The sequence below is a fragment of the Aquila chrysaetos genome, chromosome 2 (genome assembly GCF_900496995.4).
Source record: "Aquila chrysaetos chrysaetos chromosome 2, bAquChr1.4, whole genome shotgun sequence".
NCBI classification, from domain to species: Eukaryota; Metazoa; Chordata; class Aves; order Accipitriformes; family Accipitridae; genus Aquila; species Aquila chrysaetos.
Window position 1 is genome coordinate 19,937,474 of NC_044005.1, and position 15,496 is coordinate 19,952,969.

General features: G+C 42.7%; 1 protein-coding gene and 1 long non-coding RNA gene across 2 annotated transcripts; one reads left to right on the plus strand and one right to left on the minus strand.

Annotated features, from left to right (window-relative positions):
• Nucleotides 1–2,062: 2,062 nt before the first annotated feature.
• Nucleotides 2,063–11,688, minus strand: PSMC1 (proteasome 26S subunit, ATPase 1). Its single transcript, XM_030038800.2, has 11 exons — nt 11,571–11,688; nt 10,765–10,818; nt 9,830–9,926; nt 9,294–9,418; nt 8,583–8,768; nt 8,233–8,361; nt 7,185–7,281; nt 6,808–6,997; nt 5,166–5,317; nt 3,190–3,344; nt 2,063–2,370 (listed from the first exon to the last, which is right to left on the minus strand). The coding sequence occupies exons 1-11, from the start codon at nt 11,571–11,573 to the stop codon at nt 2,236–2,238; spliced, it is 1,323 nt and encodes a 440-aa protein (XP_029894660.1). The 5' UTR covers nt 11,574–11,688; the 3' UTR covers nt 2,063–2,235.
• Nucleotides 11,689–11,822: 134 nt separating this feature from the next.
• Nucleotides 11,823–15,255, plus strand: LOC115351722. Its single transcript, XR_003926882.1, has 2 exons — nt 11,823–11,983; nt 12,302–15,255. It is a non-coding gene; the product is annotated as an uncharacterized LOC115351722 (long non-coding RNA).
• The last annotated feature ends 241 nt before the right edge of the window (nt 15,256–15,496 follow it).

Consider the following 15,496-nt stretch of genomic DNA (forward strand, 5'->3'; position numbering starts at 1 on the left):
GACATGGAGAGGCGGGGAGCCAGGCTGTGCTCCTGCTCGTGTTTCTCTTCAGTGTCATAGAATTACAGAGCAGCCCAGGTTGGGAGGGACCTCGAAAGATCATCTGGTCCAACCTTTTGTGGGACAGGGAGCCTAGGTGAGATTATCTAGCACCCTGTCCAATCGTATCTTGAAAACCTCCAGTGACGGCACTGATGACTCTCGTTCCACTCACTTTTCTCTTCCATGCACCCTCTCCTCTGGGCCTTTTCCCTTGCACAGCTTCTCCCAATGCAGCACTTGTGCTACTTCCTTCACTTGGGGTGGTCAGAGGCTGCTCAATTACTGCTGCTCCTGGAGTAAGTCCTGCCTTTAATTTAGACCCCAGTAGCTGCTTCTCTCCTTTCAGGGAATAGACTCGCTGTTCACTTTCTCCTGATCTTTATTACTTTTGTCTTTTATCTTTGTGACTCAAGTTCAGGAATGTTGCAGAAAGTGGCAGAAGTTAAGTTTTGCTGCAAAAGGCAAGAATTTAATTTTCAAATATGTTTCTTTTTCAGTTACTGTTGTGGCAGACAGTGTACAAGAACACGGTTCTTGGTTTAGCTCAGTACATTGCAGCTTTCCTTCAGTCGGTTGAACCGACCTCTTTGTGGTTGTTGCTTCTAGCCAGCATTAACAGCCATGTCCCAAATAAAAAAAGCCTTGCTTGCCACACAGGTCATAAAGCTCTTCAGCCCTTCAAGTGATGATGAGATCAACTGCCATGATTAGAAAGTGCTAAAAAATCACTGGCTTTTTGTGACCTTTTCAAGGAGACAGATCTCATAAGGTTTGTAAGAATGGGTAATAAAATGTTGCTTGTTGTTTTTCTATCTCCAGATGAAAAACAAATCTATTTCAGGGTTCCTAGATTAAATAAAAGACTCCATTCATCTGTAGGGTTTGTTTTTAACAAAGAACCACATAATTTTTACATAGAAAAACAAAATCTCTTGGCCTTGCTGCTACCATTGTTACAGCACTGGCAGTTATCAAAGGGATTGCTCTGTGTGTAACTCTCAAATGTCTGTTACTTGCCAGCCTTTGCTCCCACAGAAAGTTTCTAGAACAAAGGCTACACATTGCTTAACTGTGGTCTCTATATGGAACTTTATATAAACCTTAAAAATCACATGTACAACAGCTGGCAATTAATTACTTAGAACTTAACAAGCACTTCACAAGAGTACACTACACAGAAGACTTAATAAGCAGTATATGCATTGCTACAACTTAGATTTCTATTTTGCTAACTCCTATGGGGATGGTGCTGCAGGCAATAGATTTGTTTAGAGGGGAAGAATTCATTTTAAGATTATTCTGCAGAACACCAAGCATGTGACTTGCAGTTTGAATTTCTCCCTGCACAGCTGCAGCATGACAAACTGCACCCCTCTGGCACTCAGGCTGGTCAGTGCCTGTGCCCTAACAGCACACACACCTTGCCCTGGGCAGCGCAGGGCTGTAGAACATCCTGCTGTGTTGGTTCCTTTTAAAGACATTCTCTAACTCAGAGTAAAGAAAGCATGTTTATATAATGAACTGTATCCCTCTCAGGAAAGACAAATTTATAAACTCTTCAATCTTACAAGTACCTTACCCAAACACATTTAGATCTTTAAACTGAGTGTCCACCTTGCTTTCATGTAAGCCGAAGTGCTAGATAGAGATAGGTACTTTTAAAGTGTATCTGAATGTTACTTAAGGTTGCATGTTTTTCGTTAATTTTTATGTACGTATGACTTAGGACACTAAGATTACACAAAAGTGACTTCTGTCCTAGTTAGCCCCTAAAAAGAGACATAGAAAAGTAATCAGCAGCAATTGTACAACTACTGTATAAGACCACCATGCCTAGCGAGGACTGACAGGTGGGGAACCTGCTTATGCACTCCTGCCTGCACCAGTGTGGGGTGGCAGCAGCATGGTTTGGATCACCGAGACCAGCACTCTTACGGCACTAGCACTTTTTCTTGAAAGAAAGTCTGACTAAAGCAACAGCCAGTTCCCTGCAGAGAGCAGGTCTTTGCCACCAACACAGTTCAATTCAAATAAATGTTTTTATTGGGAAATAAGTGTTACACTGACTGAAAAACCACAACCCACCAGCATTTAACCTCTTCAAGAATGAAAATTAGCTAGACTGTGTGGTTTTACACAGGACTGTCATCAACACAGAAGGAGTTCCTGATAGTCCCCAAAGAGACACATGACTTAAAGATACAGTCCCTCAGGGGTTCCCTCCTGCTTCTTATAGAGAACATTCTCTTTAGACTTTTTGAAGTCTTCATTTGTTACTTTCATTCGCCGTTCCCTCAAAGCCATCAATCCAGCTTCTGTACAAATTGCCTGCAACAGGGAAAGCAAGAGTAAGTTACTATCTGCACAACCCCTTCAAGCCACACCTCAGAAGATAACAGCACCTTCACACCGCTCCCACTGACTCACACCGTAGTAAAAGTGAAGAGTATTAACAAAATTTACATTAATACTGTTCAGTAGCACTGAAGCATGTAAAGCAATCTGGGTAAAGCTAGATGAGTACATCCTTCTGCAGCCAGAGTAACCCTTCCATGACAGAAAGGCGTAACAACACTGTTTCCCTCCTGGGAGGGACAGATGCATCCAGCTCTGTTAACGGTGGGCTGTGGCATCCTTCTGCACCGAGGTGGTCACGTAACATAATGTTTGGTTAAGCTCATTAGTGTGGTAACTCCAGCAAGGGCTCTGTCTCCTTCAGAAAAGCAGACGATGTGTGTCTGAAGCTTCCTCATCTACAGGTGCATTTTTATCTGCTTGCAACAGTCTCTAAAAATGCTTCTTATCCTGCGCTATCTTAAGTAACGTTTAAGATATCTTGCATGTTTGTGCAAGATTCCACATTCCGCTTTGAATTCCCACTTTGCTACTTGTTATCTGAACATCAAATTTTACAGGTACATACTCTTATTAACACAAGCTACCTCATAATTAAAATTTTGGTAGATTTCCCATTTGTAAAGCTGAGTATGTGGCACTCATAAAGGTATTTTAAAGCCATCCAACTGCCCCTCAGTGATGTAACCACAGGTAATTAGAGAACAGTTTCAACAGACAATGTTTTTGGACACAATAAAAATGAGATTTGATTTGTGTTTTGAAGTATAAACAATGGTGATGTACACTAACCTTAATATCTGCACCACTGAGATCATCTTTTGCCATAATCAGCTCATCCAAAGTCACATCATCTGCCAACGTCATCCTACTTGTGTGAATCTGAAAGATTCGTTTCTTGGTCTTTTCATCAGGTAGAGGGAACTCTATTTTCCTATCGATACGTCCTGTGCAAAAGAAAAGTTCAGTCAGGTTTTTTTTGCATGCAGCTATTGGAAACAGAGCAGGAAGAAGGTTTCAAGGTTAGACTGACAAGTAACTGTTTCTTCACACCACACTCAATCATGTCTTAGAATAGAAAGTGAGATCAGACTATTTGCAATGAACAGGAAGCTACTGGAGCTGAAAGATACCATGCTGCTGAAAAAGTCTGTGTCACTGTGGGTAAGGGACACCTCACCTGGGAAACATGAAAAACCTTCCTTGAGTCACGTATAAATACAACAAAAAACAATGTGTCATAGCACAGGGAAGTACTCATCAAATGCTTTTGTTCTTGTAATAAATTTTATTCCGCTCCGAGATGACATTTAGCTCTGAAGTTTAATTTTTTGCTGCACGCACACAAAATAAATCACTGTGGCAACTCAAAGAACTCTTCCTCCCTATATAACCAACCCCCTAAAAAAAAAAAAAAAAACACCAAACAAACAAAACAAAAAACCCCCAAACACCTAACTGAAGAAGGAAGGTTTTGCATACATAGTTCTGTTACAAGTCCCTACACCAAATCTTTCCTTTATGTCAGTAGGGACTTTGGATGTCCTGGTACTCATTGTTCCAACTTTAATGCGCAATCTTTGTAAAGATATTTTCCATCTCCAGATCACTCCTATTTTTCTTTAGTTTTACAGTATCTTTTCTAAAAAGCGTTGATTGCACCACTTGAGATATTCCAGACTGTCATGCACAATGGTAAATCAGTTTACAGAGCTGCTGGAAGTGCCCTGGTTGCTCCAGCAATGGTTACATTTAAACACCCGATAGATGTAGGAAGTTTCCATCCAACAAACTTTAGATCATCTTAGCTTGTCTTTTAATGCTAGTATAGCATTATCTCCTCTGTACTCTTAACAGCACTGGTCTTGATTTGGAGGGGTAAGGTTAAGACAGTGGCAAAACCAGACTTTTTTGAAAAAACACCAACACACCTCAGCAACTTCATACTGTGGAGGTTTTTTTTTTCCTGAACTCCTTGGGTCCCTGCAGTCTAGTGACTGTTCAGAGTAGTTGACAATTTCACCTTAAATTATCTTTGCTCTCTATTTTACCTCTATTACTTTAGAAGGAGTATCTTTACAACCTCTTCAATACTTAGGATTTACTTGAGGACACTAACGGGAGGCTTAGCTTATTTCTTTGATCTCTGTGTTACTTTCTACCTTCTGATTTAACAGACCCCACAGATGTATTATGTTTCAGTACATCTTTAGAGGCCATACTACTTGTGCCTCTTCAAGCTCTTGGCTCAACGTGGCGTACATATGTCAAAATAAGATATTAATTCTCCCTCACTCATCCCCCAAATGACAGTAGTATGCCAGGTCGGTAAGGAAGCAGACTGGTTTCCTTGCATCAAAATCTAGGCTCTCATTGTTACGGCTTAAGTTCTCATCTGTGAAGCACAAGTGGTACTGCCCTACCTTCCCCAGCTGCTGAAGTTGTTAACGAAATGCTGCTGCTGCACTACAGCTTGCCTTAACAATTACTTAAACCAGCTGTGCCATGTTAATACAAAGGAAGAATATTCAAATTGTTTATGTATATGTAAGAGGAAGTTAACACATTTCTTCTCGTCCGTAAGTTTTTCTCCCATTTGGAAACTTGTGAATGCGTTCCAATTTTAAGAGAGACACCAACATAGATGAGATGGTGAACAGAGACAAACCAGTAACTTACATTCTTTTTACCAGCCCATGTTTGACAAGTTATGACAAGTCCTTTCACAAGAAAAGTGACATAGGCATACACAGCGGGAAGTCTCTTACCGGGCCTAATTAAAGCTGGGTCCAGTGTTTCTATTCTGTTTGTAGCCATAATAACTTTAACATCCCCCCGGGAGTCAAACCCATCCAGTTGGTTCAGCAGCTCCAGCATTGTACGCTGGATCTCTCTCTCACCACCTGAATTTGAGTCATACCTTTAAGAAAACAATATAGTCAGAAAAAGCACTATGCAAATTTAAGAACATACTTCACATAACTGCCACAAACACAAACTAAATAGTGTGTGGTTTGGTTTTTTTTTTTTTTTGAAACACCCATAACAGATTATTTTTTTTTTTTTTTAATTTAACGTTCACCCATAGAAAACAAAAAGCAGGTTTTCAGAATCACATTGTGACATCTAGGTAAGTGAAGAAACATTGAACTATTCTTGTAGTTGGGGAAAGTAACAGCAATCACGTGAAGGAAATCTGTCCTTTTTCCATGCTTGTTATGTATTTGGAAACCTCTTTTTTCCCCAACAAAATTAACAAATTAACATAAAAAAGGAAGAAAACCCAATTCTTAAAAGCACATGCATCCACTTCATAGAAAATACAGCTTGTCACTCATTTTTCCATTTCAGAGTTTTTCCCTTACGCAAGCAGTTAGAACTACACCCTTACTTAGTGGATCCTGGTTTAACTCTGCTCTTCCTGAAACACAGGTACCAGTGGCTGTATTTCTCTGCTTTGTGGCTTAACTATTTCATTTTGCTAATAGCAGACTAGATAACCTACATCCAAAACAGCTCCCCCATGTTTAGGAACAGTCTGAAGCAACCTAACATTCATGAAGAATTCTACGTTATGCACTTCACCATCAGTCCAATCCTTTCTACATATGCCGAAATATATGGGGCAGAAGCTGTGTTATACTGGAGCTTCAGGCTAGTAGCTGTGTAGTAATATGCATGAGCACCTTTTTATTTATTTAAAAAACATCTGACTACTTTAAAAACTATTTGTATTGGACAGTTCCAACTAGCCTATGGAATTTTCAAAGTAATACCACTTGGATACAGGCTGAAGAATGGTTTAGTGTGGCACAAGCAATGCTTCCCCATGACATCACACCCTGTAACTTACCATATAATATTCTAAGAACACGTAAGTATTTAGCCACCTGTCTGGAGAGCCAAACGATAAATGGCTATGTTCTGTATTAAGCACACTGCTTTACTGTTGAATCGCTAAAGCCCATTACTGTATATTTAGATTTGCACTTAGAGGATACCATATGAACTTATGCACAGTGTCTTTCTAAGACACTCCACCACAGAGATGCTACCAGCTAGCAAGAGAACAGAGGTTAAGTTTCCGGTCACATTTATTTAATATGAAAAGGTTGTGATGTATTTTAGTTTCAAAGAAGTTATTTGAAGTCTTACTTGTTAAAAATGCTTACATCAAAAAGAGTATTACGAAAATGCTAGCAGAGCTAAGAAACAGAGTATCAATATGGCTGCAAAAGAAGCCTTTCTAGTAAACCCTGTGGGTGAAGTGGGAGCTAGAGCTAGAATGCTGTACCTCTTTGTACCAATGGCATCAATTTCATCAATGAAGACAATATCAATATGGCTGCAAAAGAAGCCTTTCTAGTAAACCCTGTGGGTGAAGTGGGAGCTAGAGCTAGAATGCTGTACCTCTTTGTACCAATGGCATCAATTTCATCAATGAAGACAATCGACGGAGCATGCTCTTCAGCCACACGGAACAGTTCGCGCACAAGCTTTGGACCATCACCCAAGTATTTCTGTATAAGTTCTGAACCAACCACTCTCAGGAAGGTTGCTGAAGTTTGGTTTGCCACTGCTTTGGCTAGTAAAGTTTTACCTGGTTTTAGTCAGAAAGAAATACTGTAATTAGTTTGCGGGTGCAGGGGGGCTTTGTTAAAGCTTTATGCTTTAACAAAACAGTCATATGACATTTGTGACAGACTTGGCAATGCTTTAATACTAAGCAAGCGTAGTTTATTTCACTTGTTTCAGCTCAGCACAGTTGTTACTGTACTGTAAGATACCTGTGCCAGGTGGGCCATACAGAATGACTCCTTTGGGTGGCTTTATACCCATCTCTTCGTAATATTCAGGATGGGTGAGAGGAAGCTCCACAGACTCCTGCAGCACAAGAAAAACGAACCAGAGTTTTTGTAAAGAGTGAGCGCTCTCCACAGAAGTTCTGCAGGGATCTTGAGAACAGCATTTGTATTGGGTTTGTGTGGCAAGAACTTCTTAACTGATTTCAAGACAGACCTTGAAAAGTGCACATCCCTGTTGCCTCAAATTTTAAGGCAGACAACTACTCTATCCAAACAGGTCTTCCTATTGTTTCCACTTGACATGTGGAAGAGAAGCAGTGAGTGCTCCCCCTCCTCCAACCTAAACGCATCATGCTGAATTTAGAACCCTGGAGTTCCTGACTCCCAAGCACTCATGGAGGATCTTGGGGTGGGGGGACCCTTTATGAAAGGATGTCTTCCACCATGAGTTACCAGATACTACAGATCAATATTTTAAGAGCACTTGCGATTTTGGACGCCTACCCAAAGCAAAAGGGTTGAGTATTACCAGGGTTCAGATAGCGCTCTGCTGGTAGGAAAAAACCCTACCCAAACACAAAAAACCCCAACCAAACAACAAATGCATGCGAACACAAAACAAGCCAAAAAAACCTCCCTACCCATTAAATCCTTAGATTGCACAGCATCAGACCCTCAAAACAACCTCTGCACTTTTTACAATTTAACTCTCATCTTGCAACAATCAGTAACTTTACATGTTGCAAAACAGTAAGTTATTGCAGAGATTTTATGAGCTCAGGGCTCTGCAGGCTCCACGGCAACTGTGAAAGGTTTCCGTGCAAATGCTCTGTGAATGGGTATGCTACCCACTTAAGAGATTTAGGTCCATGAGTCTGCCTAGCAAAATCAAATGAAGAAATGCAGTATAACAAGATACAAAAGAACACTACATGAACAGCAGTTGGTCCTGCTGTTACACTTTTGAGTTCCCAGCACAGCAGCTACATTGCTAGCTTACTTAACAGTGTAAATTAGCACAACTGAATACCTTGATTTCTTGAATCTGGTTGTCAAGGCCACCAATGTCAGCATATGTTTCTTGAGGAGCTTTCTCCACTTTCATCACAGTAACTAAAGGGTCTGTGTCATCCATCAGGACTCCTATCACAGCATGAACCTAATTCAAGCATTAAGAGTTATCAAAGAAAGCAAGCAGCATTATTAGTACAAGCTCAAGCCTAAACCCAATGCTCATCTATTTAGGTGTGTGAAATAAACACCATTAGCTCCCAGACCCTATGATTCTGTGATTCTCAGGGGAAAGAAAAAAAAAAAAAAAAAAAAGGCCAGTTAAAAAGAGTACAAGAACTTGTGCTTCATTTCATAAAAACAACTCACCTTATGATTTAGCAAAACAGAGCAGCCTGGCTCTAGCAGATCCTTGTCCACAAAAGACAGAATACTGACATAGTGCTCTGATCCTACTGATGTGGACACGATAGCATGGTTGTCATCAATAATCTCCTCCAAGGTACCCACGGACATCGGTGTTCCCCTCAGATCATCCACCTTTGATCTTTCTTCCTGTTGTCAGGAAGAATCCAAGAAACAACTCAATAACACAGGCAAAAACATTCTTGTACAACACTGGTTCAACAGTTTACACCGAACATAACAGAACCAATCTCTGCTATTGTTGTTTCACTGCCCCAAATGGCATAAAAGCATAGGCCAGTAACAAAATCCACTATTATTTTAGTCCTAAATGTATGGACACCATTATATGGATGTGCATAGCTAGAATATTCTTTCTTTCTCTATTGATGGAGATATCTGGGAGCTGCACTTTGACAGACCACTAAGAAATAAAAAAACCACTGTGGCCTCATCTGTAGTAACCTATGCTTGGACTAAAACCATTAAACCACTAGAAAAAAATCCTCTGTTTTCTGGACAGTAATTGAGATTTAATGAAGAACTGTAATACACATAATATGTTTGTATTGACTTACACATTCATGGCACTTTATTTCCATTGCTTCTGTATGAAGTAGTTTACATTAGAGCACTTATTGTAACATTAGAAGTAACAGTTCACTCAAACCTCACCTCTTGTTTTTCTTCCAAAGGTTTCATCTGTTCTTGATTTCTGATAAATTCTTCCTCCATTAAGAGGTAATCTTTAATTCTCTCCAATTTCAACAACTTGAGTCTGCACTGTGTGTGAGGAGTCACTGTAATCAAAGTAGAATCACACTGTTTTAGACCAAGTTTGACATGGTACCAACTATTCACTAATTCATTACCAGAAATTCTGCTTTATTTTCTGACAATAACTTCTATATGAGCAGCAGTCACTATTTTAATTGTTCCACTGTAATTCTAGGTTAAAAACATTTTTAGAGATAATATTTCCCCTGCACTTCTCATTACATTTCTCTCTCTTACCCAGGAATTCATGGGCGGCATCTTGCATAACAATAACCTTATTTTGTGTTTTTACGTTAATTAGAAATAAAATTACATTTGGCCTTCTGCTTAATCATTTACGACCTACATACAGCCGGATCTAGGGGAGAGGACAGCTCTGCACTTCTCGAAGAGCAGACAGTCCACAGGACTGCTGAGGCAGACAGAATGCTTACCCAGGGGGAGTTTGCTGGCAGCATCTGGTCCCTTTGTTTTCTTCTTCTTTTTCCCCACTCTGGTTGGAACTGGAGGTTCGTATTTCTTCTTCTTATCCTTATTGATAAAAAGAATTTCATGAAAAAAAAAAATCAGGATATCAACAATGAAAAAAATATACACAGATGTTAGGTGCACAGAGTGAGAGGGAGCTCAACTTAAGCTGAATGGCTACATAACAAAATCATCTCCTTTATGATATATAATGAGAAGCCCAAAAGAAATGCTATTCTTATTTTTTAAGAAAGTTCAAAAATTTCTTCTCCTGCTTATTTTAGATCCCTCTTTTTAATTTTCAGTGAATATAGAACATCGAAGGCTAAAGCCTGAAGTAAATCACAAACAAAACTCATACATGAAAGGATGAGGAAAATATTGAATCCAAACATTTCTGTTGCATTTTAATCAACAGGTAATGCGCATTTGGTTTGCCAGCTTAGACATAGCTTGCCATGTACATTATACTTCCATCTCCAAAGGAAACTGGAACGGCCGCTAATGGTCTACAACATGAAGTACAGACCTCATGCAGATGACAGTGTGATGTCATTTTCAAACCAAAACCAGTTACTTAGGTGACAGCTTGAAGGCAACTAGTCTTTTCTGCCCCAGACAGATTTATAGTTTTATTATTTTAAAAAATAAATTACTACTGTCAAATAATTTGTTTTGCTTTACAGTCAAGCCTCCTTTTCTATTTTTGAACAGCAACCTGCTTTCTCCAATGTGCATCCAGAAGAGATATGACATCTCATCACAGTTAGCAAGAGCGTAGTTTTATGCAGTTCTGAATGCAAGAATGAAAAAAAGTTGTAAAATAGAGTCTATTGCAGCCAGCCTCTGTAGTAGCACCCCTGTAGTTCATCCTATAAGCACTTGTTTTGGTTTTAGTTACCTTGTCATCCTTCTTGCCACCACCAGGACCATGTCCGCCACTCTGACTTTGACCCTAAGTAACAAGAAAAAAACCAAAACAATAGCCTGATATAAGCACACTGCTATGAATCTTGAAGCCTAAGGACAGCTCCACGTAAAGAAAAGCCATAACTGGATTTCGCCTAAACGAATTACTACTACATTCCAGTGGATTGTCAAAAGCCAGTGAATAAAAACAGGTGCGGACTTATGCGGCAGGGAAAGACACGTTCACTGGTATGTTTTTGACTCGTACGGCGTTGCACTGTATTGCTACGTCGTAGTTTTAGCTCATTCCTTGCTCGCGTAAATTAACGAGCGGCACTAAGTAACGCGTACCACAGCAAGGTCTCCTTCGCTCTCCTGTCAGCTACGTTACCTGCCCTCGCCCCCGCAGCGGGACAAACCAGAGCTGCTGCCCGCGGAGACTGCCACCGCTCCCCGCAGGAAGCCCGACCTCTGCGGGGCGATGCCCGCGCCCCCGGCCGGCGGGGTCCTGCAGGCCCGCGGCTACAAACCCACCTCCCTCCCACAGCGGCGAGCGACGAGGCGAGCCCCCCCGCGGCGGCGAGACCCGGCTCACGGCCCGGCCTCAGCGCCGCCGCCCCGCCGGAGGCGGCCTAGAGGCCCAGCGCCGGCGGTGACTCCGCAAAACCCCACCCGACGGCGGCGGGATGCCTGAGGAGGCCTGGACCTCCGCTCCGCGCCGCCGGCGCGGCCCCCTCCCCCATACGGCCGCGCTCTGGGCGCCCCGGCCCGGCCCCGGGGAGCCGGCCGCGCTCTCACCATCCCGACTCAGCGCCGCACCGGAAATACGGCCCCGCCGGTGCCCGGCGAGAGGCGCGGCGGCGTCACTACGGGGTACGGCAAGGGCCAAACGCGGAAGGCGGCGCGGGCGGGGTAAAGGCGCACGGCGCCGGGCAGCGGGTCACGTGACTCCGCCGCGGGCGGGGGGCGGCCCGGCTGAGGCGGCGAGCAGCCGGCAACCGCCCGCCTCCTCCCGCTCTGCGGGGCCGCGGCACCGGCCGCTGCCCCCTCGCCTGCCGGCGGGGCCGGGCCGGGCCGGGTCGGGCCGCCCGCCCCGCCCATCCCGGGCCCGGGCCCTGCCCGTCTGGCCCCGCGTAGCCGCCCGGGCGGCGCGGGGGAGCTCGGTGCGGCCGCTCGGGCTGTGAGGCCGGCGGCGAGCAGCAGAGGGCTCCGTGCCGCGGGTGGGCGCCGGCCGCGGGGGGGCCGAGCTCTGCTTCGAAGCGGCCCGAACTCGGCAGCGTCTGGGCCTTGGGGGTCGTTTGCTGTGCAGGGTTGCGAGCGAAGCGAACGCCGTCCGAATCGCGGTTGTGCCTGCCTGCGGGCGGTTCCCGCGGTATCCGAATTAGTCCTCGCGAGGGCAGTGAGCCGTTCGCTGGAGAAAAAGTGACTCCCGTCCCGCTGGCAGGCGCTTCGTGGTCGCATTTCAACTACTGCTTAGGCTGCAACAGCTTTTGAATACGATTTCAGATTAACAGCGCTTTTCTTGACAGAAGAGACGTGCGGTAATGGCTAAGCGGAGAAGACCTTTTCAGCAGTGCTAACGGCAGCTTTTGCTTCAAAAGCGTGGAACTGCCTTCTCTGCCATAGAAACCTAGAAGAAAGCGGAGTTCTTTCCCCATGAGATACTTCTCGGGTGTTCTTACAGTTCACATCAAAACATGAAGCTCATGATACTTATTAAACCTCGCAATAACCAGCTGCCGCAATGTTAATACCCATAAAAATGAAATTAAAACCTCTGAATATGCTGGGAAATTATGCCTTAATTCTGGCAGTTCAACTTACCTCCCTTAAGCACTACTACTTTGCCACTAAGAGATGGGTCTTCCTGGAAAGACCAAAACACATGGTTGTGTTGTGCCACAAGTGGAAATGTTAGAGTTTGCAGCTCTTGCCTGCTTTGTGTGCCTGCTTGGGGAATGGTCCTGCTCCTGTCCGGTGTCACGGGAGGTTCTTTAAAATGTGCTGTCATGAAGAATTCATCAGTCACCATGCAGCCTTGCGTGTACTGCAAACTCTGCTTTTAACGTGTGGCCTGGTACTGTGGAAGAAGGTATGTGAACACTGTAGAGGATGGCAGCTTTAAAGCTCAGGAGAGTAGCCTGAAGTATGGAAAGGCACAAAAACAGAGCTAATGTTTTACACTATTGATGGAAGGATCTTCCACTGAGACCGTGTCTGGACTAGTATAGTGAGTACTGCTTGCCCCAGATGTTTTCAGAGTGCTACTGGTGCTGGTTGTTCTCCACCTGTAGCATGAGCTGCTATGTGTTTTGACTGTTCCAACAATATAAACGCATTCATTCTGTGTATAAAATGCCAGTAGCTCTTCTTCCAAAAGTTTGTTTTCCTGTACCATTTTTCCATATGTGTTTTCAAAATAAATGAAGGCATCCAACCTTGTTTTAAAGTTATTTGCAGTGGGAGTAACCGGAAAAGGTTCTCCCTAATGAAAGAATGGAAATACAAATCAAAGAAAGGGAGGGTTTTCTTTCTATGTCTAGGAATGAAATCTAAGCTTCAGGAGTTTTAACTGCCAAGAAAGAAGAGACACTGTGACCTTTCTCTCAGGACTTCTTGCTGTGAGCTGACCTGTGTGGGAGTGTAGAAGCAGAGGAGGAAGAGTGGCAAATATTCTTTGTGACCTGTATTTAAAGATACAGGGGTTTTTTCCTAGACCTGATGCTTCCTTCCATCTCTTGCATCATCTAGACAATATAAAAGCATAATTTTTGTGTGTAAGAATTGCTTTTCTTACAGGTAGCTCTGTAAGAACACTGGTAAAGTTTTCAGGAAATCCCTCCCTCCAGATAAACATAACTTTTATGCCTACAATGAGCTCTACCAATCTGCAATATTCCTGGGGAAATGCAGGAGAAAAGTCCAGTGTCTGCTGTTGATATTCCCAAAGGTAAAGCACAGATTGAACACAAGCATGTGCTCAATCCAGGACCAAACGCCTGCTTTGGGTCAAGTCTGTTTTACACTGTGTCCTTGCACCAGAGCCCCCGTCCTTGTTTGGGGCCCGCAGCGGCTGCTCGGTGTCTGCCCGCTGCAGAACCGAAGTGCCTGCCTCCTCTGTGGGAGCGCTGGCAGTGTCACCAATGAATTTAGGGGATCTTCGGATACTTTCTCTTCTTTGGGCTAAAAACTCTGTGACAAGATATTGCGGGGTTGTGTGGGGGTCGGTATGGGAGGACAGGGTCTTTTGTGAGCATCACTATCAGCGGAAAGGTTATAATCAAGATGAGGGTATAGTTTAAACATACTTATATTCTGCTTTCACCCTGTTAACCAGCATATAGATTATATTTACACTTGTCACTGTTTTCGGTGTAAAGATCAGAGCGTTCATGAAAAGGGCCTCTACTTTTGAGCCATCGGTAGGATGTGGAGTATGTTTTGCTCTTTGCTTTGATGTTGTATTTTCTTTCACACTTCCTCTAGAATTCAAGTCTCAGTAGGGAACTTTATTTACTAAATATTAATGTAACTGGCTGGGCTCTGTAGAAAGGTGTGAGGTTTTGATCATTCACTTTGGTTTGGTTCCATTTGTTCACAAGGGTTACTGTTTTGCACTGTGGGTTTAATCTGACTTTTCTATTCTTTTTATTCTTTTATGAATTAGCTGCATTTTTGTTATGGCATCAGCTGTTCTGTAACTTTTAAGGACACTTGGAATGAAATGAAATGAAAACAGATGTTCTTTGCTTTAATAACATTCACTGTATGGAATTTACTGTCTTACAGGATTGCATCCGTATTTCTTTTAACCTTACAGCGTACAAATGCTAGAACATCCTTTCCCTCAAATATATGCAATTTTTCCTCTCTTCAACCTCACTTTAGATTCAGACATACCCATATTTATTTAGAACTATACCTGTAATTGGTAGTGCTGGTTATAATTCAGATTTCTTGTCACTTTTTTCTTAGAAAACCCTGATTTTAGTGGCCTGTAGCTTTGCAGTCATTTGAAGATGGAGAATTGTTTCATAAGCTGACCAAAATGGTAGGGGTGTAGGGTGAACCTAAAAGCTCAACTTTGCATTTGTGAGCTCATAAGACACATGTGTGACAGCATATCTGGTTTTGTAGCCTTTATACATATTAGGAAATTATATATGGGAGCAACAGTAAAAGGATGTTGTCAAGATTGTCTCCCAGCTCATTCACTTAAATACATGCTGTGGAACAGCTGTGGCAGAAAACATGAATCAGAGAAGGGAAATGCTGTGGGTTTTGAACCAACTTACTGATTTGGGGTGATCTGGTTAATGGCTTTCAATTCTTGGGGTTAGTAATGCTGGCTAACTGTTAAGTGCTATAGAAATGCAGTTCTGTAACCTGGCTGCTTGTCTTAACTTTCCAGATCTTTGGTTTGGTTGCAGAGTACAGATAATGTCAAATTAGGAAGTTTAAATAATAAATATGTTTAATGATCGAAGTGCCTCTGATTTCTTGTGTTACCCTCACTAGAAAAAAACAAAAGAGCAAGTGGGCAGGGTTAACAGGAAAGAACACACAGTCCTTGTTTGCTAAAGATGAACATAGCCTTGGGGGCATCAAAAAGCTTCTCTTCATATCAAAAAATATTAAGAGTTGTTCAGGGAGGGTGGGTTTTTTTGTGCTTTGTTTTTCTTAGTGTTTTCTACTCCCTCTTCTTTATTCTGAAGTAAGCTTAC

Bases quoted from the DNA above. Each gene is read 5' to 3' on its own strand.
- PSMC1 (XM_030038800.2), bottom strand. The intron at 7,282-8,232 runs GTATTCAGTTGT...CTTGTGCTGCAG, and splicing joins ACCAGATTCAAGAAATCAAG to GAGTCTGTGGAGCTTCCTCT. The intron at 6,998-7,184 runs GTATCTTACAGT...GACTAAAACCAG, and splicing joins GTATGGCCCACCTGGCACAG to GTAAAACTTTACTAGCCAAA.